Source organism: Harpia harpyja, chromosome 1 (assembly GCF_026419915.1).
Source record: "Harpia harpyja isolate bHarHar1 chromosome 1, bHarHar1 primary haplotype, whole genome shotgun sequence".
Taxonomy (NCBI): domain Eukaryota; kingdom Metazoa; phylum Chordata; class Aves; order Accipitriformes; family Accipitridae; genus Harpia; species Harpia harpyja.
In genome coordinates this window covers 66,588,841-66,614,622 of record NC_068940.1, presented here as the reverse complement: position 1 = coordinate 66,614,622, position 25,782 = coordinate 66,588,841, and the positions used below count along the sequence as shown (strand labels likewise).

The 25,782-nt window shown below is 39.5% G+C and overlaps 1 protein-coding gene across 4 annotated transcripts in view; it reads left to right on the top strand.

Moving 5' to 3' along the window:
- Positions 1-25,782, top strand: part of LOC128146681 (ubiquitin-conjugating enzyme E2 E2) — a 220,864-nt gene that overhangs the window by 161,358 nt on the left and 33,724 nt on the right. For all 4 annotated transcript variants that reach the window (XM_052798262.1, XM_052798261.1, XM_052798264.1 and 1 more), the window contains exon 4: positions 20,172-20,304. In XM_052798262.1, the coding sequence (XP_052654222.1) occupies positions 20,172-20,304 (133 nt within the window). The remainder of the gene's footprint in view (positions 1-20,171; positions 20,305-25,782) is intronic.

Sequence of the window (25,782 nt, the reverse complement as noted above, 5' to 3'; positions counted from 1 at the left end):
CAACATGACACCACTGTGACATACCAGTTGCTTAAACGACTTTGAGAAACTCCATAGCAATCACCCTCATGGTAGGTTTATTTGGTTCTTAAGAGCCAGGATAAATGGTGCCCCCTATCTGCTGAGCTGAATAGATTAGTACACAAGCCATTTCTTGCCAATTTATGAGGTCAGAAAAATCTTTTGCATTCTGCAGATTGACAAAGTGCAGACCTGAGGTGTTTGCTGAGATATAAATAAGCGAGTTGACTGACTTTGGTCAGCTATGTCTTTTTCCTCATCTTGTAATGAAACATTTTCATTTTCTAACTTTGAAGATGTTTGGAGATGCAGAGGTTTTACCTACCACTTTTCATTCCCTTCCATTCCGTTGCCTTCTCTGAAGGGAGGAAGCCTTTTATAAGGTTTTCTTTAAGGGGAAAATGTCTTTTGCATTGAACCTGTGAGAAATTATTGTATTCTTGTTCTTATGGTAGTGTACGTGTGTTTCTTTACATCAGATCACATTCTGACAATTTTTGGTCTGGGTACCCATACAGAGTTTTGTGTAATTATCTTTATCCTGCTATTTACATTTTTACTCCATTGTGGTCTTACACAATCCACTTTCATGATTTCAAAAAAATTATTTCTGCAGTCCTTTATTTTCCTAATGATCTTACTGAGCCAAGTTTAATCCTTAAGTAAGCTAGTACAACTCCACTGAAGTCAGTGAATTGTATCATGACAATGTTTGCCCCATTACTTTAATTTACGAGAGGTTTTTTACATATTCATGTATTAGAAGCAGGTTTTTTCATTCTGCTACAAGCAGCTTTAGTTGGTACTGGTGAACTCTTGAAAGAGTATATATTCTGATAAGAACACACTGGGAAACATAAGGAAAAGTAGGTGTTTATTCTGGTGAAAATAAAATCTTGGAAATGTGTATATCCTCATAGAGTATGATGTTTTATGATTGTCCAGTTTATTTTTTAATATAGAGCAACATGATAGAATCATAGAAAACCAGAGTAGTTTGGATTAGAAGGGACCTTTAAAGATCATCTAGTCCCACCTTTGGACTAGGGGACATGGGCAGGGACATCTTTCACCAGATCAGGTTGCTCAAAGCCCCATCCAACCTGGCCTTGAACAGTTCCAGGGATGGGGCATCCACAACTTCTCTGGGCAACCTGTTCCAGTGCCTCACCACCCTCATAAAAAAAATTCTTCCGTATATCCAGTCCACATCTACCGTCTTTCAGTTTAAAACCATTGCCCCTTGCGCTGTCACTACAGGCCCTGGTAAAATATCTCTCTCCATCTTCCTTATAAGCCCTGTCATCGTTTAACCCCAGCCAGCAACTAAGCACCACGCAGCTGCTCACTCACTTCCCCCCTACCCAGTGAGATGGGGGAGAGAATCAGAAAAAAAAAGTAAAATTCATGGGTTGAGATAAGAACAGTTTAATAGAACAGAAAAGAAGAAAATAATAATGGTAATAACAACAATAATAAAATGACAAGAATAATAAAAGGATTAGAATATACAAAACAAGTGATGCACAATGCAATTGCTCACCACTCACTGACTGATGTCCAGTTAGTTCCCAAGCAGTGATCCCTGGGCATGACATCACATGGTATGGAATACCCCTTTGGCCAGTTTGGGTCAGCTGTCCTGGCTGTGTCCCCTCCCAACTTCTTGTGCCCCTCCAGCCTTCTTGCTGGCTGGGCATGAGAAGCTGAAAAATCCTTGACTTGGTATAAACACTACTTAGCAACAACTGAAAACATCAGTGTGTTATCAACATTCTTCTGGTACTGAACCCAGAACATAACACTATACCAGCTACTAGGAAGAAAATTAACTCTATCCCAGCCAAAACCAGGACAAGGCCCCTTTAAGTATTGAAAGGCCACGATAAGGTTTCCTCAGAGCCTTCTCTTCTCCAGGCTGAACAACCCCAACTCTCTCAGCCTGTCTTCACAGGAGAGGTGTTCCAGCCCTCTGATCATTTTCGTGGCCCTCCTCTGGACCTGCTCCAACAGGTCCATGTCTTTCCTGTGCTGAGGGCTCCAGTGCTGGATGCAGTACTGCAGGTGGGGTCTCACCAGAGCGGAGTAGAGGGGCAGGACCACCTCCCTCGACATGCTGGCCACGATTCTTTTTATGCAGCCCAGGAGACGGTTGGCCTTCTGGGCTGTGAGCGCACATTCCCAGCTCATGTCCAATTCTGCATCCATCAATATCCCCAAGTTCTTCTCTGCAGGACTGCTCTCAATCCATTCATACCCCAGTCTGTGTTACTATTGGGGATTGCCACAACCTAGGTGCATGACCTCATACTTGGCCTTGTTGAACTTCATGAGGTTCACATGGGCCCACTCCTCGAGCCTGTCGAGGTCCCTCTGGATGGCATCCCTTCCCTCAAGCATATCAACTGCACCACTCAGCTTGGTGCCATCCGCAGACGTGCTGAGGGTGCACTCAATCCCGCTGTCGATGTCATCAATGAAGATACTGGATGGTATTGGTCCCATTACAGACCCTTGAGGAATAGGTACTGCCCAATTTAAGTGAGAAGAACAGAGCATATAAAAGCCTTTTTAAAAGATAAAGAATTAAAACTTTCTTCAGTTGAGACTTTCCAGTTAAACTGTGTAGTATAGCTACCAACGAAACTCCCCTTATCAACACTCAGCAATTTTCTGAGAGAGTATGTTCCAGCTCCTGGATGCCCCCAGTCGACTGGACTTCATTATTTCAGGTTACCTTTTCTCTGGAGCAGATTACATTTGTGCGGAACTCCTTCAGCTGTCCCTTTGAAAGACGGCCTCAGTGACATTTTGACATTGTCAATCTGTCTAGTCTGCAAGCCACTGAGTAGCCTACAAAAAACATATGCAATTCCTTCTTTGTTGACTGAACCTCCTGGCCGTACCTGCATGCAGAAGAAATGTTGTAAGTGTAAGCACAGCTCCTAAACAGTCAGGTGTCTTCTACTATTCAATATAAGTTTATTGCTTAATTTATGTGATGTTACTCTTAATTCATATTTTATACTGCCATCTGTTCTGAAGCAAAGATGTTGATTTTAAGTTTGTGGGTGTTTTATATTACTTTCTTGCTCTGGTTGCATTCATGTAGTTATAGGAGACAAGTGTGATCCCTGTGATAATGGATGTATTATTCTAAGCACTGTTATTAAGAGAATTTATTCTGTGCATCAGTTTTCGTATCTCTTAATACAGGGACAAAAAATCACAGAGCAGCAGAATCCTCATATGAAAGATGTTATATTAGTCATTAGGGGAAAATTGCCAATTAAAGCATATTACAAATGATTCCACTCTAAATAGTGTTTATTCTACCCATTGACAAAGATTTTGCTCACCCAGCTTAGAGCAGATTCCTCACAATTAGTGAATCTGACTGAATATGGACTGAAGAATTCTACTCATTAGAGGTACCACAGTCTGTTTTCTCATTTTCCTCTCCATGCAGAATATATATATTGCAATGAGGCTGAACCTATTTCTATAGTTAAAAGAGTCAATTATGGCAGCCACTAGCACACCGAGGCATTGTGGTGAAGAGGTCAGTTAGGTCCCTTCACCTCCAGCTCTAGAACACCCCCTGAAAATCCAACATGAAACTCTTAGGACTTGTTCAGAAATATTCCATGCTTGGATAATTCAGTTTATTCATTGCCCAACAGAACTAAATAGGCCTTGCTTATTAGTGCCTCCTGGTAATGTACTGGCTGAAAAATAACGCTATAAAAAAAATGTGTTTCAATTCCTGGAATGCAGCTTTTCATTTTGCTGTCAAAACCAGCAGGCTGCATCTGGGAAGTGTTGAGTCCTGAAGAGCTTGCGTCCTTAAGTAGCTTTATGCGCACAAAATGTTGTTCACGTCCATGTGTATTTTTGGTACTAGGTCCTAACATTTTGTAAGACCTGAAGATAATTAATGACTCCTCTTTATAGTACTGTGAATATTTTCATAGGCGTCACCCAGTAGAAAGTATTTGCAGCAACATGTTATTAAGTTTTAAATATTGTAGAGCAATGACTGCGAGCTGTGCTACATGTGACTGCAGAGAAGTAACTTTGTAAAAATATTCCCTAACACCTAGAGTCCAGGTCTTCTTCTCAGCAGTGGTGGGGAGCCCACAGCAAAGGACTGGGTATTGCTCCAAACCTTTCTCTTTTTTCTTCCCTGTGCCTGTTAAAGTAATGTTATTGAATGAACGAAGAACGTCTTAAGCGTGGGTTGTGAAAGGGTTTGAAAATCTATTCGGCAAGGGAACGGCTGCCCGCCCCCGCTCCCCGGTCAGCAGTTTCTGGTTCTGGGTCAGTCTCTGATGAGGAAGTGTGGTGTGAAGCATTTTAACAAAGCAAAGTCTTTTGTTTAAAATGCTAAAAAAAATTTTTGGATGTATATTTGAATATACATTTTTTGGATGTTTATTTTGGGGCATCTGTGGTGGCTAGCATAACAGAAACCCCCCTGAAAAAATAATATTAATGGGCATGTAAATACATTTTCTGAAATATGGAACTAATTATAAACCACAGAACAAGAATATTATGGTGAGTTACACTGCAATCGCCTGAACATGGAGTAAGAGGTACAAGGCCACTTCTGCTCATGATGTGATTACAGGGTAATAAGTTAAAGTGTCAGCTGAAGCCTCAAACCACTTGTATTTTATTTGATTCATTAGTAGTGTATTAAACTGAGAAATGTATTTTGGTATTGAGATGTACACTAGGTAGCTATAACAAGTATGCCAATACCATATGTAATGAATAACTGTAATGTTTTATAGCCCACAAATGAAAAATACTTGTAGCTATAATAGGGAAACAGAGATGAAAAGGGATGAAAAAAGTATCTGATTTTTTGGACAAGAGATACATCAATACAAAACTTTTAATTAAAGTTGGGAAATCCTATTTTGCCTAAATTGATAACCATAAATTGAAATTGTGTTTGTGGCAGTGCCATCTAACTTGCACTAAATCTCTCTTGTCATTTTTTGGAAATAGGTGAAAGTTCAGACATAACTTCTGGGCTTCTGAGTGTTACAATTTTTTAGATAAATTCTCCAAAGCTTGCAAAGTGAGAAAAAGTTGTATTTTGCAGGCTTTCCTCTATTTGTGAAGTAAAATATATTTATTGGTTTTATGAAGTTAAAGTAAGAGGAATAAAATAAGACGGCAGTGTCAATACAAGAGTAGTAGCTGTTGATGTTGCTAATACTGCTTCATCTGCAAAAAATAAAATTATTTTTAAACCACTTTTACTTCCCACTGTTTATGCTGGTTTGTTTTCCACAAAAATCTCTGGACAATGGCAGACAGATTTTGGAAGACACACTGTGTGTAATTTCTATTTGTAAATATTATGATTCTGTATTTAAACACAGTATTTACAGTCACATCCGAGGAGGTAGCTGGCCGCTCTACATTTGTGCACACCTCTTATTCACACAGTCATGTTTTTGAGGAACATAAATTTACTTTACCTTTCAGTTTGCCAGGACCTCAGTTTCCTGATTTTCAACAAAAAGGGTATTTCTTTGCTCCAGATTTTTTAGGAGGGAGTAGCTGCAGAGCAGGGGTGGGTTTCTGAAAGGGGTTGTGATTTTCAGACATTGTTTCTATTTGTGCAGTTTCTGCTGTGGTAGCACAGCAAGCCGAAGCACTGGATTGGCATACTGTTAGAAGTTTAAAAAAAAAAAAAACTACAATAAATAACAGAAAGTTAACCTTGAAACCAGACTGATTATCTTTCCTTCAGTTTGCTAATTCATTTTCTCATGTCTACTGCTACTCCATGTGACCTTATATGTAAAAGTGTTCCAATTCTTTAAATTGTAGTAAGATTTGAGTCCTGAACCCAACAATAATCCCTATTAGTGATAAAATTACTTGAAAATAAGTGTAAAAATGCAAATGAAAATAGAAATATCCATTAAATAGGGAATATTAGCTTATGAAGGGATGTACACCGAAACTGTAGTAAGTCTAGTTTTTCAAATAAGTTAATAGACTTCCCAAATTACTGCACTCTCTTATTTCACACTGGAACTGACATTTCAGTTTTCAATGTCAGAGAATTGTATTTAAATTGTTCTGCACAATCTCAGACCTCCACAGAAGTGATAGGAATGGAAGTCAACCGACAAGTTTGGTTCATATTTTTGCATGATTCTAAAACATTGCTGTAATGGAAAAACCTTCATCAAAGCTTGGTGGTTGTGGGGACTGGACCACCACCCGCTGCTTTTTGATTTGGAAGGTTTGGGGTGGTGGTTTTTTGATCATCTGAGGATACAGTTTTAGAATATGTTTCCTAACATGATAAAATGAAAACAATTTAAAGTAGGTCAACATAAATTTGAACGTACAATTGCACGTGCAAGACCTTTTTTTTTAAACAAGACTAAAAACAGGGGATTTTAAAATGGCAAGCACACCTGCATGCACATTTTATGTGCTTACAAGTGGCTCATAAGTGCTCTTTTTTGTGCATTTCAACGTATTCAAGTCAGCGGGAGTTTTATCACTGGCATCACTGAACCCCGCATCAGCTCCTGAGTGCACTAAATTGAGCCTTCGCTTCCCAGGAAGGTTGACTGTCACTCACAGCTTCTCTGCTTTGGGGTTGAATGCACCTAGTTTGGTAAAGAAACATGTAAATCACTTCGGTATCTTTAGGAAAAGCTAAGTAAGGTATCCCATAAGGGAAACAGTGCCCATGCATTCAACACAGCTGAGTTGACTACTTCTTTGTGTACATCGTGTCCTGAGGTAATTCAAGATCAGTTGTGGACCCTGTGGTATCTCTATTACACAAGAGTGTCTCCTGACACAAGTTAAAACCTACAGGAAATTTCTGCATTCTAACATTTTCCCTGTCATATTTGCCACATTTCGTAGGGACGTTTGTTGGCGTGGCTGAGTGCTGTCGGGGGGGTGAGGGGCGTGCTCTCCAGAGCGCAGCTCCAGTCCTCCATATGCTATACATTTAGCTTTAAATACAGCATTTATGTATTTCGAGGGAACTGCACTAACTTGATAGTGTTGCCTGGGGGAGAAAGAAATGCTTTCATGCAAAGACTGTCATGGGCCGTGGAGTGATAGCTGAAAGTAGCTGGCCTTATTAAGCAAAGTTCCTGGAGGTGTTTACATGTCTATGTAGCTGTAAAATAGCCTTTCTTCAGTCCTGAGGGTTTTTTTTCCCTTTTTCTCTCAGTTCTGTGTTTCAAGTTAAAATATATATTGTTATATGCGAGCTTCTGTCTAGAAAAAGATTAAGAGCAAGAATTAAATCCCATTTGTGTTACTTATGTGGTTAGCTTGGTTGCTTTCAGTGTGTCTACTTGAACAAGTAAAATAAAAACAGATTTAAATCCAAATCCTTTTACTGACTGGCAGGGAAGAGTACTCATTGACCATAATAATATCTTAGCTGAGTACTAGATGTCATCTATAAATTATACACATTTTTTAGTCATTAAGTCACATTAAGCAGTACTAAGTTTTGCCCTCAGCATAAGTAGTCTCTTGCAATTGCATGTCTCTTCAGTATACAGAGAACATGAAAGGAAAATTGTGTTTTACCCTATTATCTAAGAAATTGTGAAGCTATGAAAAACAGATTACCATTAATAAACAAAATTTCTTCAAAAGGCTATGTGTACAGTTGTGAGGAAACAGCTGCTCTCCCTTCCAGAACATACAATTGGCAAGTACATTAATGTTAAAAAAGATTCTTTTGAAGGCATCAGAACCAGTAGAAGTGCAGAAACTGTGACAGGAATACATATGCACACTGTTGTGATTCAATATGATCTGACAGAGGAACACTTTTTCCTCTTAATACATAAAGTGGTATATTTAAATCCTTCTCAGGCAGCTAGATTTCTGCTAAATTATCACAAGCAGTATGGGTGAACCATTGCTGATCTTGATCATACCCAAGTTATTTAAACAGTAATATGACTTGAAATATCTCCACCATGCCTTCCCTCTGCGTTAGAAAAAAAGTTTTTCTGCTAAAACTTTTCCACCCAATGCGATGTTTGGGAAGAGTACCCAACTGACCGTTACAGCGATTAGTACAGATACATTCCTAATTAACCTGTGAATAACCAGTAAAGACAGGCAGCTGTCTGTCACGTGTTCCCGCAGCATTCTCAGGGCCTCAACCAAGAGCTAGTACATGCAGCCAAAGAGTATTTCCTCCTCCATCCACTCAGAGTTGCCAGCGAGGCTGCAATCAGCAATGATATTCTTATGACTTGGGACATTTGTCCACTAAGAAATAGATTTGTAAAAAAACTATTCATTAGATGCAGACCACCAAAGAGCCTCCAAGTACGAACAATTTGGACAGAAGCCATCTAGGCTAGCACTGAACCAAAGACCACAAGATGGAACATTTCTGGAGCTCATAGCCATTTGCTCCAGCTGTTTGCTCTGAATACACAAGACTTACACAGGTGTGTTTAGGATAATAAAGATAAGCAGTAACACATGATAAAGATAAGTAATATAACTCTAGTGTTCATAGGTTAAGCTACATGTTATTTTTGTGTTGCGAATTTCAGGATGACTAGTGCAGTGTTCTGTGGTTCTCCTTGTGGTAGTAGCTGTGACTCAAAGACTGGTCATTTGTCACTTAATGCACACAACCAGTCATACTACAAGTGAATAAACAATGATGAGAGAAGGTATCACCGGCAGCTGAACCAAGGAGATGAGCTGGAACTGAAAATGGGAAAGAAAACAACACAAATGTAATTTTTACCATGGAAAAAACATCTGTGTGAGTAAGGATTCCAAGTTGTTGCTGCCAAGGAAATTATAATGGCAATTTCAACTGTTGCTGGTATTATATCTTGGTGTAGGGAACATACACTGTGGTTATAAAAAACCCCAGGTCTTACATACGTGACGTTTTATTCTTCTGTGATAGAGTTGTTGGTTACGACTTACAGATTAGAATGCTGGTTCTCCCTTATTAATTAGAAATGTTGATTCTTCATTAGACAAGGCATCATTTCTAGAGTGAATCATGTGTGAGGCCTACAGCAGTGAAAGTGTGACTTGAAACTTTGAGAGGGATTTTACGGACCTCTGAGTTCCCCAACTCCGGCTCTAAGGTGAAGACTTTTCAGAAACAGGTACCTGCACACCAGTTGTTTGCCTTCCCATCCTGAGAACACAGGCTGAGGACTTCTCTTTCCAGCCATATGCGTTCATTACGGCTTTCAAATGACAAGCAAGCATCCTTCTTTTCTTGAACCAATTTTGCCATCATCCTTCCCAGGACCACTTTCCATCTTTCCATCCTAATGCTTTTGAATAAAGCAAGGGATGAAACTAAGCCATTTTATAGGGAAGGGGTTTCTAATCAGAAGACTTGATCCTGGGAACACAGTGGAGGTCTGTGTACTGAGAAGAATGTAGCCTCGGTTGTCGCAGATAAGCTCACCTTTACTGAAAAACACATTGGAATGACCCCGTTCTTATAGTGAAGTCTGTGGCATAACCAGTTTCTGGGACTGTTTTAGCAACTTCACTTGGTAACTCCAGGTCTGACTTTGAGACGATTTCCAGCAACCTCGGTACAGAAAGCTCAGTCCTACGTAAGCCCCTTCCTAACCTCAGCCCCAAAGACTCTCCCAAAAGATCCTAGGAGAAAATTACCCTGATAGAAAAATGAGAAATTTCTGTATATTTTATTTTCTGTTCACCCTGTCATGGATCCAGATAAGTCCCCCACCCGAGGGAAGGAGTACATTAAAAAGTCTTAATGATATTCTAATGAAGTAGAAGAAGCCGCATTACCGGGTCCCAGTCTCACATAAACACTCCCCAAGAATCTGCCAGATCCCTGTTTATTTCAGCTAGTCAGTCAAGTGGTGTAAATTGCTCAGTCCTCACAGACACTGCAAAGAAAATTGTCTATAAATAGTGTTTTCCTCTGGTAAGTCAGAATGTGAGCTGCAGTGAGGGCAATCAGTCTCAATCAAAAGTTGAGGCATTTTAAGGTTTCTTTCACCTTGGACCTATGGCTGGTCTCCATATTTGAAGAGAATAATTTCAAATTAAGAACAAACGTTGTGAAAACATGTCCGTTTGCCAGTAATTTCTAAGTGTGTTTTCTTCTGTTTACCAGAGATCTGGAGAAATAAGACAGCCTCTTAACTAAATTGACTAAATAAAAGGAATCTGCTTTTGAAGTATATGGATTTCAGAATCAAATTTCCTTTTTCTGTGCCTGTTGGCTTTATAGGCTTGTTTACTCAGGAGGAAATGACTTGTTTTATAATGTGTTTAACATCATGTTAGTTAATCTGTACCATAATACAGAGTTGTTTCCTTGTGTAAGCAAGCATTTCACGTGTAAGCATGTGTGAATCTCTCACTGAAATGAGGGGAGTCTGTATTCAAGCCTGTTCCTCTGTTTACAGGATGGACAGAAGAGCAGACTTGTTGGTTACACAGCTGTAATGTATGTTTGAGATATGTCTCTCTGTAAATACTAATTCTTTAACTTTTCTTCTCATTGCTTTCCCTCATTAATATTTTGGGACAGTTTTACAGGCAGCTTATGTGTAGAAACGAAAGTCTCTAAAATGTCACAAAAGGAAATCTCAGAATCGGGCCCCTTCAGAAAAAAAGCTACAAAATTATTCTTGTTGCATAAGGTTTCAAAATTTCCAGGCTCCTATTTAGACAACTGCCTGTAGACAGGATTATTAAAGATGACAGTCTTGAGCAAATCAAACCTCTTTATAGGCAGTTGGATAAATCATTTCCAAGTAGGGGAAAGATAAAATGACTAGTGGTTATACAGAAAACCAGCTTTGTGAGGAACAGAGAATATGCAGTCATTGAAAAATATTACTGCCTTGCTTATAGTATTCATAATAATCAGAAAGTGTGTGTGTACATGTATTAGAAATAATCCTGTATAAATCGTTCTCAATTACTGAAATGGCTGACTACTGCAGAATTATCTTTACACTAGTATTTCTTAAAGTAAGATACTGTAGAGATCTTTTTTGGGTAAGACTTCAAAAAATTTCTTACATGAAATCATCAGTCCATCATCAGAAAGTGAGAGAGATGTTAGTTGAAGTTCAGCTCGCTAACACGTTGCGCATGTTTTGTTTGGGGTTGGGGTTTTTTTCCATTTTTCATCATTTGTGATGAAAAGCAGGAGTTTGGAATCATTTTTTATAAGTGATCAAATCAACATATCAAATGGTTTTCAAATCCAAAGCTTTCAAGTATATTGCACCCATTCGTGACAAGTCTTTCTAGTCTGTTTGAGCTCGTCTGCTTTAGCCTTGTCTACCTCCCTCTCCTGCGTTGCCTCTAAGGTTTCCACAGAAACTAAAAAGTCAATGCTGTTTTAAAGCATGCTTTCTTCCCTACTACACCTCTTAAATCTTCCAGCTGCTATGGGGTTTCTGTGCTATCTGTCCGCACTCAGTCACCTCATCCTTTTAAATTAGATTTAGAATTTAAAAATATAGTGCCTGATGGTGCCACCCCACTGTTGCGTGTCATGTTTTCTGTTTAACTTAGAAAAGATAGAATGGTAAATTACAGCTGTTGTGGGTAAAGGGGAATGTTGTGAAATTAAAAAGTAGTTACGTTTTGAAAAATAGATGGCAATCCTGGGAAAGAAAAAAAAATCAAGGAAAAGCAAATTAGGAGTAACATGGAAATAATATCACTTGGCAAGTTGCAAGGTTGGAGGTCATGTTACAAGGTCCCGGGACAATCTATTCATTTTTTTTGTAGTGTTTTTCATTCCTAGTTACTTGTGTTTTCCTCTGTTGCCAAAATATGGCTACAAATCATGCTTGATATAATTTACCATAGAGGCAAATCAGGCTGATAAATATTTTATCTTATTTAAACGATACGGTCCATTTCTGGTGGTATAAAAGAGCTGGAACTACAGTTAGTGGTATTACTTTAAAAGAAAAAGAAAGAAAAAGATGTGGCGAAAGGGAATCGAACCCATAGATGTGTAATAGGAGGCAAATGATTGTTTCCGGCGCTGAACAAGGAAAGCCTTCTGTGAAGGGTTTTATGTAATTTTGTTCAGCTGAACGAAGTGGAGAATACTTAACAAAATTGCCATTTTTAAAATCTCATTGTGAATACTCAGCATGCTGTGATCATACACTGTGTAATGGTGTTTGCAATGAATAAATTGCTGTAGATACTATAATATAAATAACTGTTTTGTACATTAAGAAGCAGTTCTCTTCATGATGGTTTCTATCTCAGGAACGCTCTGAAGACAGGACTTCAGAGAAGAAAAGCATCAAAGTACTTTTTGAATAATACCAGTCTGCTAAAGTGCTAGGATACTTTTAATAATTTTTAGTGGTATTATTTAGAAGTGAATAATAAAATCAACTAAGAAGTGGTATTCGCTTTGGTCTTAATCTTTTTGTTATTTTTACTGTGGCCAAAACTTACTAATTTTAAACACAACACAGCTTCAGCAGCTTCAGCCAATAATTTTTAATGGCTCCAGTGACAGGAGGGCAGAGAAAGTTAATCATAAGAAAAAAAGGATTTGGCTCATACAGAATTTCAGCACACTGACCTGGTGTGCTGCAGGTTTGCTGCAAGGAAGCGGCAGGAAGTCCCAGAGTTAAACTGCATATCGCTTTGGGTGATAAATGGACCTCTAGAAACACCATGCTAAAACTAGAGAAGATTCACAGTGAAAAAATGCCGTACTGTACTGAATTCAATCGCTCTCAATAAGCATAAGAAGCAATATCTTGTGTTGTCCTGTAATATGTTGCTGCTCCTTTGACAGCTCATTTGGATCGGTTTTCCTAGATATTTTTACAATCGCATTTACTGCAAACATATTGCTTCCAAAGTGTAGATGAAAATGGTAACTGGCTTCAATAAAAAGTACTTGATAAAAGCAGGATTTAACCACTTTGAAAGAATTGTAGCATGAGTTAGAAAAACGTCTTAATATCCTCCTTCCCTTACCGCTTGCCTAAAAGTACTTTTTGTAAAAAAGTTTCTTATGGAAAGATGGTCTCAATCAGAAAACTGGAAGAAAGTCTGATCCAAATTTTTCAGCTGAATTCTCTCACTGTAATGGAAACTAAGTGGTGTAAGGGAGTTGTCTGAAGTTTCTCTTTCTGCCAAAGCCTTTCTGGGTTACAAGTGGCCCAGTCACTTCACCCTCAGTTTCCATTATGAATAATTAAGTCTAATGAAAGATACCTACCCAAAAATCGTGCTTATTTCATCTAATTATGCTGATACTCCAACACATGTAAGACATAAATTCCTGGTAATATTGCAGGGTGACCAAAAATACTGGATCTAGCATAGACGCAAATTTCAGTGTTAGATCATGGAAAGCCAAGCTTTTTCACTACATATAGGGTCTAGTTAAAGTAAAATGAACAACTCTTTAAAAATCTATATATATTGTTAATTTTCTTAGAGTAATTCAGATTTCTTGGGCCTCAAATTTAATGCTGAAGAATTTCTAACTTTGGTCTAGATAGTAACGAGTAAGAACCATGAGCATCTTCCAGTATTTTGATAATGGCACTTTTTGCACTATCTAGATGAAGGAACTGAGATGAGGATAAATGTAAAAAAAAAGGAAAGAAGATTTTAGGAGTTTTCAGCAGATCTTCAGGAAAAAAAGGAAATGAAGAAAAGGTTATGCATTCCAAAGGTACAAATTTGGGGAGGGTTTATTTCTTGATGAGAGTTTAAGTCATCGATATTATAGCCGAACTAAGCACTTATCTCTAATTCTGAAGGGGTTTATTTCTTTAATTGTTCTTTGATTTTACTTCTTGGAGGCTAGCCTGCTAATTTTATTCATAGCAGAGGTGTTATTAACCATACAACTGTGCCCATTGCCACAGGCAGTCTCAGTGCTAGCTACTATCTCTTTGGTTTTGTTTTGTAGAAATGTATTCCTTTGGCTGCTGTGGCAACTGTTTATTACATACATTTATAAAAGTACCTACTGATATCACTGTAGCATCTGGGTAGGCAGCTGTGACTCCCTTTCCCTTCCCTACGCCGCTGTTGCTGCAGCACCCCCTCTGCTTGGTTGCTCTTCATTTTCTACGTCTCAGAAGAAGGGCAACAGGGAAGGAAAGAAACAAAATGAGTAACTGCTGTACTGTAATAAAATCCCCCTGCACTATTTTCCACCCCCTCCTCCTTTCTGGAGAAAGGTGAAAAATAGCGGGATGTGTTGATGGCTGTTGATGAGAGAAAAAGAAAGGGGATGTTGAGAGGAGGGGTTTCTGCATGTACCTGAAGGGAGGAAGGATCCTCCATGCACCATGAAGAAGGAGCAATGAATTATCACCATACAGAGAGGGGGTGGGAGGGAAACCACCCTCAAGCAGAAGATAGAAAATACAGGTTCTACGAAGAAGAACTGTCAGTAACAAGGGAAGAGAAAGGGTGAAGGCTCAAGAGGTGGTGGATCAGGTGGGCTTCCAGAATGGAGAGGGGAGAGAACTGGGAGAAGAGCAGAAGAAATTCAGCAGATGACCGGTGCTGCTGGCACTGTCTGTATCTGTTCCAAAGGCACTGGCACACAACAGTGAGAAAGGCGGGCTGAGAACTGTGGTTGCTCACGGAGCTGTGATGCCAATGCTCCTCAATGGCTCTGGTTTTGCATTTTGTTGGACAGGGCTGGGCTGGGTGCGCAGGTGGGTCTGAGTCACCGGGTGATGTTAGCGTCAGCGTAGCTCCTGCTGACTGACTTCTTCCAGTCTGAGATTACCCATCAGCCGCTTTGCCAGCACAGCCCCACTGCTGGTCTCGCGGCTGTCCCCAAGCACGGGGACAGCCCCCATCTGTGGTACAGACCAAAGCAATGCTTTTGCTTAGGACCAGTTTCAGTACCGGCACCATGTTCAAAACAGAGAGCAGAGGTATGTACTGGGTTTATTTTAATGAGATTCGTATGAGCTTCTCACGAGACGTATCTCACTGAAAACTGAATCTGCAGTCTTCTGTTTTGTCACATCCATCCTCTTCCCTCACCAGCTGTGCTCTTAAATTATTTTGCCAATCTTCCAATACTTTTGTATCCACTTTGCTGGCTGGGCAACTGGCTTCCCAGAAGCATTCACAGAGGGCAGCTAGAGGCAGGATCTTCTCCAGCATAACTGTTAGATGTGCAAGAAACAGGATTGTAAGAAAAACTGTTGTATGTCTTATAAATGGAGATAATTCTGTGGTGAGCTTCTCTCCTCAGAGGGTAATCTCTTAAATAGTAAAGTCAAGGCTCTCTGTAATAAAAGGAAAGGAAGAGGCTTGGGTGTACCCCTCTGCTTTCTGCTGTCGTATGTTACTGCAGTTAGTTGAGAGGGTCTACATCCTCCATGGACTGCACCCAGTGCAGGAGTACCCCAGTTCTGATGTGGTTTTCTGTGTGCTAAGGCAATTTAGATTAGGTAATGCAGTAATAAGAATGAATTGCCATAGACAATGCCATGGAAAGTAACTTCGTGGACAAAGTTTGTATAATATCCTGGTCCTGCTTTATTCTGACCTGCAATAAAGGATGAGGATAAAAATTAACTTAAACTCACCCAGTCCAGAAGAATCTTTCCATTTCTTTCTGAGTCCTGAGGAATGGGAAGGCCTCCCAGCCGTCTCGCTTTCCTGTTTTATTTGGCCTGATCGCTTCCCCACACACACCATTAGCGTGTCGGAACTAGAAGGCAATTTAAGTTACAATTCCTTTTCTTACTTCCTTGGTTTGTGCTATAGACTTGCCTTTCCCTTGTGTTAAAGAGTACAGTTACACTTTAAATGTGGATACCAGCAAGATTCAGAAACCAAGAATGGGAGGGAAGACATTGAACTAGCCCTCATTTTCTACAGTGTAAGGTTATGCTACCTCCAGTTACAGGCTCTGGGGAAGTAGGGGATCCCTCATCAAGAAACATAAGTTAGGTTAGAAAATAATAATATTATTTTGACTAATTTATTCCATATGACTCCTTGATAAACATGGGGTACTGTTGTTTCTTTGAATTTCTGCATTTTGGGGGGGGCGGTATTCTCTGGAAGTTGAATAAATTTTTATACAAATTGCAGCTCTGATAAAACTAAAAATCAACTGTACTTTCATAACTTCTCCAGATAGGTTTTCATCTAGTATGTCTCATAGATGCTGTTGTTCTCACACAACTCTCCTAATACATCATTTTAAATTTTAATATTTCAGGATATTCTAAATGCAGGGAAGGCTTGGTGTTTATAATGGATTGTACTCGCCAAGCAGTTTTTAGCAGCACTACTTTCAAGTGACTGCCTGCCTAAAACATGTTGAGGGAATAGAAAGAACTCAGCGCGTTAAGCATATTTAAAGCAAAATGAATTCAGTTATAGTAGCATTTAAAGTATTTTGCTACTAACTGTAACTGATGGGCATACATTTCACCTGCAAGTATGTATGTAGGAAGCAGTGGCAGAACTAAAATATGTAAGGAGAGGCAAAGGAGAGTGAAATGCAAAGGAGACTGTTTTACATGTCTTGACTCCTTTGTCCTGAATTTCATACACCCGTACTGATGTCACATTCTGGAAGAGGAAGAAGGCTGGCTCCATGTCCATCCACCCCAGCTCTTCCAGTGAGCAAGGCCTCCGCAGCGGGTAAACCAGGCAATATTCTGTGCAGCGTCTCATCAGCTATAGGGGCATAGTGACAGCAGAGAGCTAGCTCTTGACAAGCCATTGATAACTTCAGGTCTCCAGGGCCTTTATGCTCAGCTGCACCTCCTCGGTCCCATGCTACAAATTCCACCTGGGCGATCATGCTGGAAGCGTGGGGAGTGCCAGCTCCAGAGTCGCACCGCGTGCTTCTCGCTGGGCTCCGTCACTGCCTCATCCTGCAGGTTCACTAGGGTTTCAGCACCAGGGCTCAAACCGGGAGGCTGTGCTGCTTGGTCTGACAGCAGACTTGTCCTTCTCCTGACCGCCTTATCCTTATTGTTCAGCCACTTCCACGCGGAGCTGCCACCGCCACCGTTATTTCTGCCCTGAAGCCGACTGATTTAGCAGCAGGTTAGTAGCAGACAGCACACCTCTGCTCCGGCCCTCGGTCAGTTGAGTTCAAGACAGATTTAGCCTGCCCTTTGCCGAGTGGGTGCACATCTGAATCTGTCCTTCCAAAGATAACAGAACTTCAGGCACTGAGATGTTTGGTTTGCTTTCTTTGAGATCTGTGGTTTGGTTGCCAGTAACATTGATAGAGCTGGAATATAAATCATACTGAATGTAAAACATTTGGGCTTCAGTGTGCTGGGCAGATATCCATGTAGAGAGAAGGGCAATTAAATCCTCTTGCATTATAAACCTTATAGAATAAGGCTCTGGCTGAGGTCTTGCACATATGGGAGTTTTCTCTGGTGAAGCCTGATGAGTCGTCGTTCTTGTTGCCAATAATGTGGATAAATAAAAGGCTTAACAATTAGGAAAGAAGGAAAACAAAGATAATACACCTGTCAAACTTTCTGTATTATTAATGTGCAAGTGAAAAAACGTTATGCTTGTGCATGCTGTTGCCCTTAATACCAGCTGTTGCCTGTGCACATGGATCGGTATTTTACATCGGCTGAACAACCTCGCTGCCAGCAAGCACTCTAACAGGCAGCATCAATAACAGCAGTCTTCCCACACTCCATACAATTCAAGCTATTCTTCAAATTAATAATAATACTTAATAAAGCTTCATCTCTCATTTGCAAAGAAAACCTTCAATTAATGTTAATCAGCATCCTCAGAATGTGATCAGGCTGGGCTTGTAGCTGGACGTGCCGAAACAGTTCAACTGGCAGATGGAGCATTTTCCAACTATTCTAATTAATGACTGCTCATTTCAAATGTTAATGCAATTAAATAAATAGGCAAAACAAATAAAAATAATATACGTTATGAAAATGCCACTATCAGAGAGAGTTCTGATCAAAAAAGTGAGCCTCGCTCAAACCCGGAAAGGGCCCAACCATCCCCTCCTGGCTAAATAAGGTCTAAAAAAGACAGGGCTTGCTTTTGTTACTTGCTTTTTCCAACCATTTCTCTGGGATCGACGTTTATATCACTTCCATTTTAACCTGCTGGCATCACCTGAGTCATTGCTTCTCCAAGTATTAGAACATTTCTCTACAGAAAATGGGAAAGGATTTCCTTCACATATTATGGGCTTTTTTTCATGTACGTTTTAGACTGCCCCTTTTCCATTTGAACTAATTGTCTGATTATTTTTTTTAAGGGTTTTACTTTCTGTGAACCTTGTATACCTTAGCACTGATGTAGGACCACATTCATTTGGGCTTATAAAGAGTTCAATTAGCCCCTTAATGCCTAGTTCAGTCACAATTAAACCTTCCCTGTTGACTCGGGATTGGTCTTTCTAAAGGCAGTGGAGATGTTTTTAATTATTCATTCTCTGGTTTGTTTCTTACAGCAGTCTCAGCTGTGCTTTATTATTCAAAGGTTAATGCAAACTGAGAACTGGGTAAATTAAATTTGTTTGGCAGCTAGCAACCTGATGTATTATAGACACTGTGAAATATGGATGGCAACACTTCTGCTATTGTGACACTTAAAAAGCCAGATTTTATCTTTAAAACAATTGCTAGTTTTGTTACTATGGCCGATAGAAAATGAATGTTCCATAATGTTATAGTCTCTGTAACCCATTTTTGTTAAGAAAGCATGTAGTTTGTAAAGCCAAGAAGCATTAACAGCTATTATAGAAAATTGATGTAGGTACCATGACTAATGAAGTACACTGTGCAGTACTAAGTCACGCAGTTATATGCAGGGAATCATGCAGTCAGAAGTTTTAATGAAGGGAGCCCAAGGAATTTCAGGTGAAAGAGGGTTTTATTAACTTTCAGTGAACAAAATGAATAGTTGAGCAGTGAACATGACATGATGTCGTATAATAATTGTATGCCTTGGGTACATTGTGAGGCATGGAGCATAGCCAAGAGCTTTCATCTGTTGTACACACAGCGTTATTTCACAAACCCTCGCATGCTGTGGAAATCTTTATTGCAAACGTAACAAGAATTGTTTCACAAGAAATGCCTTAAGACAATACCACGTCACTTATTTGAAATATCTACCAGCACTGCCTTCCTCTGAAAAATATTAATCAGATATCTAGAAGTCACCATCCCAATTGATCCTAATTAAAATTCAGGTCCTGTATCAGTGACTGGTATCAGCAGGCTGTGAACCAAAAAAGAAATCTTCATATTCCTTAAGAGGCCACCCTGAGTAAAATATGTGTTTCTATGGACAAGCATTATGTTGTATGAAAGGAGGCTGTGTTGGCTTTTGGAAGAGTCATGTCCAAGAACTTTTATTAGTTTTTAATTAGATTTTGTCAAGAATTGACTGTGTGGGTGAAAGATTTTTCTTGTTTCACATACAGGATTATGTTTTGTACATTTTAAATATTGTTTCAGTACTGTGTTTTTAAAAGAGGACTTTGAATTAACATAACCCAACAGTTTAACCCACTTCCTGTTTATAATATTTTTAAGGTAGAGTAACAATTGCAGAGGAAAGCAGCCTTCTGTACTAGTGACTGGAGACCTTAGGTTAGTAACTTAGAAAGTGCAGCTGCAAGGTCGTTTGTACCCTGCTCAGTCTTTAGTACAGTCTGTGCTGTATAATAATGTGTGTAATTATACTGCTACTGACTGATGAGGTAGGTGGATGAGGAGATAAGTGAAAATAGGATGGCTTGTGAGGCAAGACAGTGACAAGACATCTCAGCAAAGTCTCTGTATCCTTGCACTGTAAATACTTCACATCTGCCCACTAAAATATTTGACATAAGACAGTCGGGAATTTTTCTGTGCTTATTTGAATAATTTATAATGTGATTTTAATACTTCATCCTGGCTGAATATATCACTTCGCTGACAGAGCTTAGGACACCAGTTACATGTTTTATCCAGGACTAACTTAATGAATGCTATACACAATTTTAACTTGTAGTGTTACTGCAAAATCAGTGATACTACTAGTAGAGTGTAACTGATGCAGTATATTCTTGATTATATGTTGTTATTATGTTATATTTTTGTTTTCTATTTTAGTGCTGGACCCAAAGGAGACAACATTTATGAATGGAGGTCAACTATACTGGGGCCTCCAGGGTCTGTATATGAAGGTGGAGTTTTCTTCCTTGACATTACCTTTTCACCGGATTATCCTTTTAAACCACCTAAGGTTAGTAGGAGGATATTAACAGTCTGTTAGGAGTCCTCGTGATATTTTTTAATGTGTATGTTGGTATATCATTGTAGGATGAACTATAAAACTTTCAAGGCAATAATGAATATTTAAACTGAGTATTTGGATGTGAAGAATTTAAATAACTGCCTAAAGTTTGCCTGCATGTTGCTGGTATAGCTGGATGGATACGGATTTATTTAGCAAATGGTTGCATAATTTCCAGCAGTTATTTGTTTGATTTGGATTTGTTTCTAATATGAAGGCATTTATATTGGAGTTGTACCCCTTTATAAGCAGCTGGAGATATTTAATCTTTCCTATTGACCCATATCATTCATCAGGGGTCTGTGGCAGTCTGACAAAAATATGCACCTTTTGCAGTACCCCGTATAAATTACTTCTGCAGGTGCAAGATACACTATTGTTCATGAAGTTATAAGTAATTGCTTTACATCAGTTTTCTGGAAGAATGTGGAAATACAGCAGCAAAGGCAAGAAACTGGAGTGAAAGACAGAGATTTACAGAATTCCTTACAGATTCATTTTCTAATGCTGTCAATAATGACGCTAACCACTAACAACACAAAGGTGGCCAGTCATTACCATGGTCGAATAGGCTCAGAATGTCAAACAGGAAAAATCTAGTGATTATGAAGACTGGAAAAACAGAAATGGGATGAATTGCGGTAGTGCAGAGTGGCATCGATAACCAGTAGCAATAATTGAGGGAGGGTGTCAAAATGAGGCTTTATTGGGTGATCACAGGATTATTACAAACCACCCATCTAATGCATCTATAAAAAAGGCAAATACACTCCTAAGATGCATTGTTACGGATGCACGACTAACCAAATCCAACAGGTGTTAAAACTCAGATTTATTCTTCAGCAAAAGTTAGTTAGAAGTCCGGTAACATTTAATAAAACCACAGGCTCAATGATGTAAAGAGAATTAATACTACACGGCCGACTTAAGAATTCCCAAGATTTAAAGTGATGGCTCAAAACGCGCGTATCACTCACCTAAAAGCTGAGGGCTCTCTCCCTCGAGGAGTTACCTCGGGCGGTGCCCTGACCCGAGGGGGAGTCCCCGACTGCAGACCCGCTGCTCCGAGGAGGACTGCCAACGTGTCCTCCGGCGGGACCCCGTTTATACCCCCATCGAATCTGACCTGTGGTCATTGAATCCTGTTGGCCAGGAGGGTCACCTCGGTGTACCTGGCGCATCTCGACTGGCCAGTTCAAATTTCAACCTGCAGCCTCCAGGGTTTCCTTCCCCTTCTCCCTTCCTGGAGAAGTTTCATTTCCTGCTGGCAGGATGGGGGGGGCGGGATGTACTGCCACATGCATCCTCTGGCATCACCTGTAGAGATAAGGAATTACCAATGTCATATAAAGACACTTGCAAGACCTTATCTGGAAGACTGAATGCAATTCTTAACATACATGTTCGCTAACAGGAACAGAAACTGGGAAAATTTACCCCACAGGGCTGTTAATAGAATCAAGTAAATTGATGGGCCTGTCTTTTATGAAACAAAGTGAAAAGAGGTGAATTGTACACCTTGCCAGTGTGGAGAGTGAGGGTCTAGAACAGCTCCCCAGGAGGAGCTATGGGAGCAAAAATATTTACCTTCTTTTTGACACATTTGTGAAAGGGTTGGTATGCCACACTGGTCTATAATAGAAAGGTATTGCATTAAAAGAGAGAGTAGCTGATTCCTATTTGATTACCGTGAGTACGCTATTGAAAGAGAAGTCTTTATAAACAGAATTTTAATGCCACAGTAGTAATGTTTATAGTAGTTAACATTGATATTATCAGGAAAAGTTTTAATAAAAGAATGAGAGATGTGAATTCAAAGTACTTGTCATTCTGTAAATTGGACTTTCCCAGCCAGTCGCCTAAAGATGGGTCAGTATAGCAGTATTAGAGGTAGTCTAACTTTGTTTCCCGCTTTTAGTGTTCCAGTTTAGGGAAGCTTTGAGGTCAATGACAAGTCTTACAGGGGTTGTACACCTTGCTGACTGTACATTTTCTGATTAGGTAACTGTGATTACACAGTGAAGAAAGAATTTGAAACTTTATAACTTCTTCTTCAGTTAGCTAAAGTTTTGGGCACGCTGAGCTGGGGTGATGCCCTAGTCTTCCTGCCTCCCACCCAGCCCATGCCAGTCCAGACTTCTTACTTGCTATACAAGGTCCGTCTTAACAGGACCCTTTTGTTTGCTTCTTTGCTGGGCTTAGTCTGTTTGTAGTAGCTGTAATGCAATGGTTACATTCAGTCCACCAGCAAATTAAAATTATATTTTTTAGGGGATATTGGCATATTCACTAAATGGATTTATTGAGTATAAAATGGAGCTTGAAGTTCTCAAAGAGATCCAAACCTAATATGTAAAGAACTAGATGTGAAATACAAGTTGGAGGGATATCTTTTGTCATTCTCTCTGTTGAATCTGTTGAGTCTTGAGGCAATATATGCAATAGGCATCCTTTTAAAAGAGAAGGTGAAGGTCCAGTTTGCTGTTTCACCACGAGGTAAAGATTTTTTCAAACCACACTCAGTTATGTTTGGTGACTGTATTATTTTGAGATATGAGTAATGCAGCTGTGCATTGCTTATTAATGAAATATCAAGCAAAGAGGTGGTTCTTGTCCTGCTTTGTAACAGATCTTTTTGTCTGCCTTTATCTTGATGCCAATTGTCATTGTAAGAAATGTGTGCATATAAATCACATGAAAATGTACTGCTTGATAAAGGATGAGAGAGTTGATGATGCCCTATTGTATTACTAAAAGGCCAGTATTTATGATGAGGGAAATTGTTATCTGAAAGACAGTAATGAGTACATGTGCACAGGTGACTAATGTCAGATATGACCAACTATGTTGCTAGCGTATTTTGTACACATGGATTCTCATTCTATTTACTTTGTCTACTGTTGTAAATGACCCCTATTTTCAGTCATGCTGTAGGATCTCTCAAACGGTTGCTATTTCATTACACCTATTTTCCAGACCCTGTGAAACTGATTCAGAGGTAAAATAGTTTGGGAAATCCTTTGAATAAAGCAGAGTGGGAAGATGACTGCTTGTCATAAGGAAGCTGCTGCCAGTCGGTAGTGTTGGAAAATGGTGGTTAAATATGTTCTCCACAGGCTAATTTCTAGCAAAAGAAAGGTAGTGAGTACGTGGAATGTAACATATGGCCTCACAATACAGTGCTATCTGTGTCACTGCATGTTGACATCTCTTCTACTTCACCACAAGATTTGTGATACTTGGTGCTGTTCTCAAAATCATGGGTCCTAGGGTTATGGGAATAGATCATCCTAGATTTTTTTCTGAGTATAGTCCCACTCCTTATCATCTTAAAAAATCTAGAGATAAAGTACAAGACTGTGGAATGTACTGAGAAAGACATAAAATGTATTCCTGAGTGTTGGCAAGATTACCTCCCTGTAAGTACATAGCAGAAAGGGTCTAATTCACATTTCTCGCTATGATTGAATTCATACATTACTCCTGAGATTTCTGTGGGCCATTTTCATCCCTCTTTTACTATGAAGTAAGGAAACATTTACATGAGTACTGTCAAAATTGATCTTCCAAAAATGTGACCGCAAAAGACCGGGGAAGAAACAGAAACTGTATTTCCCAGATGCAATTACTTGACCCAGCCTGAGGTTCCAAAGGCAAATGCCCATATCAGTTAACATAGTTACTGTTAAAGGGCCTAATCCAAAGTGTATTAAAATCTGCAGAAAGATTTCCACAATCCCTTTTCCTTATCTATGCTCAGATGTTATGGAGTCTGTTATCGTGCATGTGTATGTTGCACATGGATGTTGGGAATGGTAAAATAATTTTTAAAATAAGAAAAATATATTGAAAGTAGATTCTGGATAAATATCTTTTTATTATTATTATTAAAATACATTCGTGGTGTAACCATTGTTTGCTTTGTATTATACAAAGTTCTCTGTGTTTTCTAAAGGATCCAGATTCCTTCTATAAACAATGTTGATGCCTATTCTGATCATTTGGTACCTTGCTGCATATTGGAAAACATTAACTAAAATAAAATTAAACATCTGAGAGCACATTCGCACGTGAAGAAAAGATGTTTGGCCTATATTTGGGGGTTTTTTAACAAATGTATAAAGTAATTTTCATTTCTTCTAGATAGTTAACCTGCTTTGCCACCTTATCACGTAGAAGAAATTGAATCACTCATTCATTCAGGTTTTGTTTAAACAAAGAAAAAGTATCTATCCAAAACTTTCATTTTTATGTATTTCTTCAGTTTTTACACCTTTGTAGCCTTCAACATCACATCCCCTTAAGATTTTAAAGTTTTATCTCTATTCTTTACATCCTCTAATTATACCGTGTGGTCCAGTTCACATTCTTCATTTTGTATAGCCAAGCATCACTGCCATCAGTCTTCCCTTCCAGTCTGCACCAACCAGTCTTTCCCCTGCAGGTCTGTCTGTCTGGTTCTTTTTGTCTGTCCTTACCTGTCAGTGTCTCTCTAAAGTTAAGCCATAAGCATAATATCAAACTAAGTTATTCTTCACCAAAACGGAATATACCATGTGGTAAGTCGGAGTATAATTTGGGGTCGTGATATTCATTTTTTCCCCCTTTGAAGTCAATTTCAGTCTTTCGAACTTTGTCTTATGCCTTGAAACTGGACTCCAGATTTTCCGAGCCAGAGGTTACTGACCCTTTCAGCTCTGCTTTCCTTTTAAATCAATGGCATTTGGCTTCACTCACAACTGCAGCACACTCATGCAAAGGAGGGAGTTGTTCTTCCCCAAAAAAGTTTATCTACGTGTGACTGATGCAGCCTGAATAGGAGTGATGGAGGGCCATCCCTGCCTAACTCCAGTTTATCTCTACAACCAGAGAACATGATTTTTAGAACAGCTCATCTGAGAACTGACAAATTAGCTTTGGCTTTCTGGGAGGCTCTAATCAATTAAAAATACTTCCTCGCCTCCACTGTGAGGAAGCTTCTGTAGCACTGCGGAAATTAGCTGAGCACCCAGTTGGCTGAGTCAGCAAGAAAGCAGGCAGCCTGCAGAATCGCCGTTCTCTTTTCAGCTGCATCCTAAGTATCACGTTGGTTTTATGAGATGCCAGACAGGAGGAAGGTATGGAACAGACAAAGCGAGGCGTAGATGTGGATGTGACCTCACCTTCTGCTAAAGGCCAGATGCTGCTGAGGCTTCAGTCTTGGTCACAAGGTGAGGTTTCACTTCAGCCCCAAAATACAGCATCTCCCTTGTGGTGCAGTGAGCTGAAGAACAGAGAAAGCTGTGCCCTGTTCAGAGCAGCCACTTAAAGAAATGAATAAAAATACTTAGATGGCCTGCCAAGGAAATAACCTTACATTTCTCCAGTGCCTCAGTGACCCCTCAACCATTTTTAGAAATACCTTTGAGATTTCTTTTTCCTGCTAAC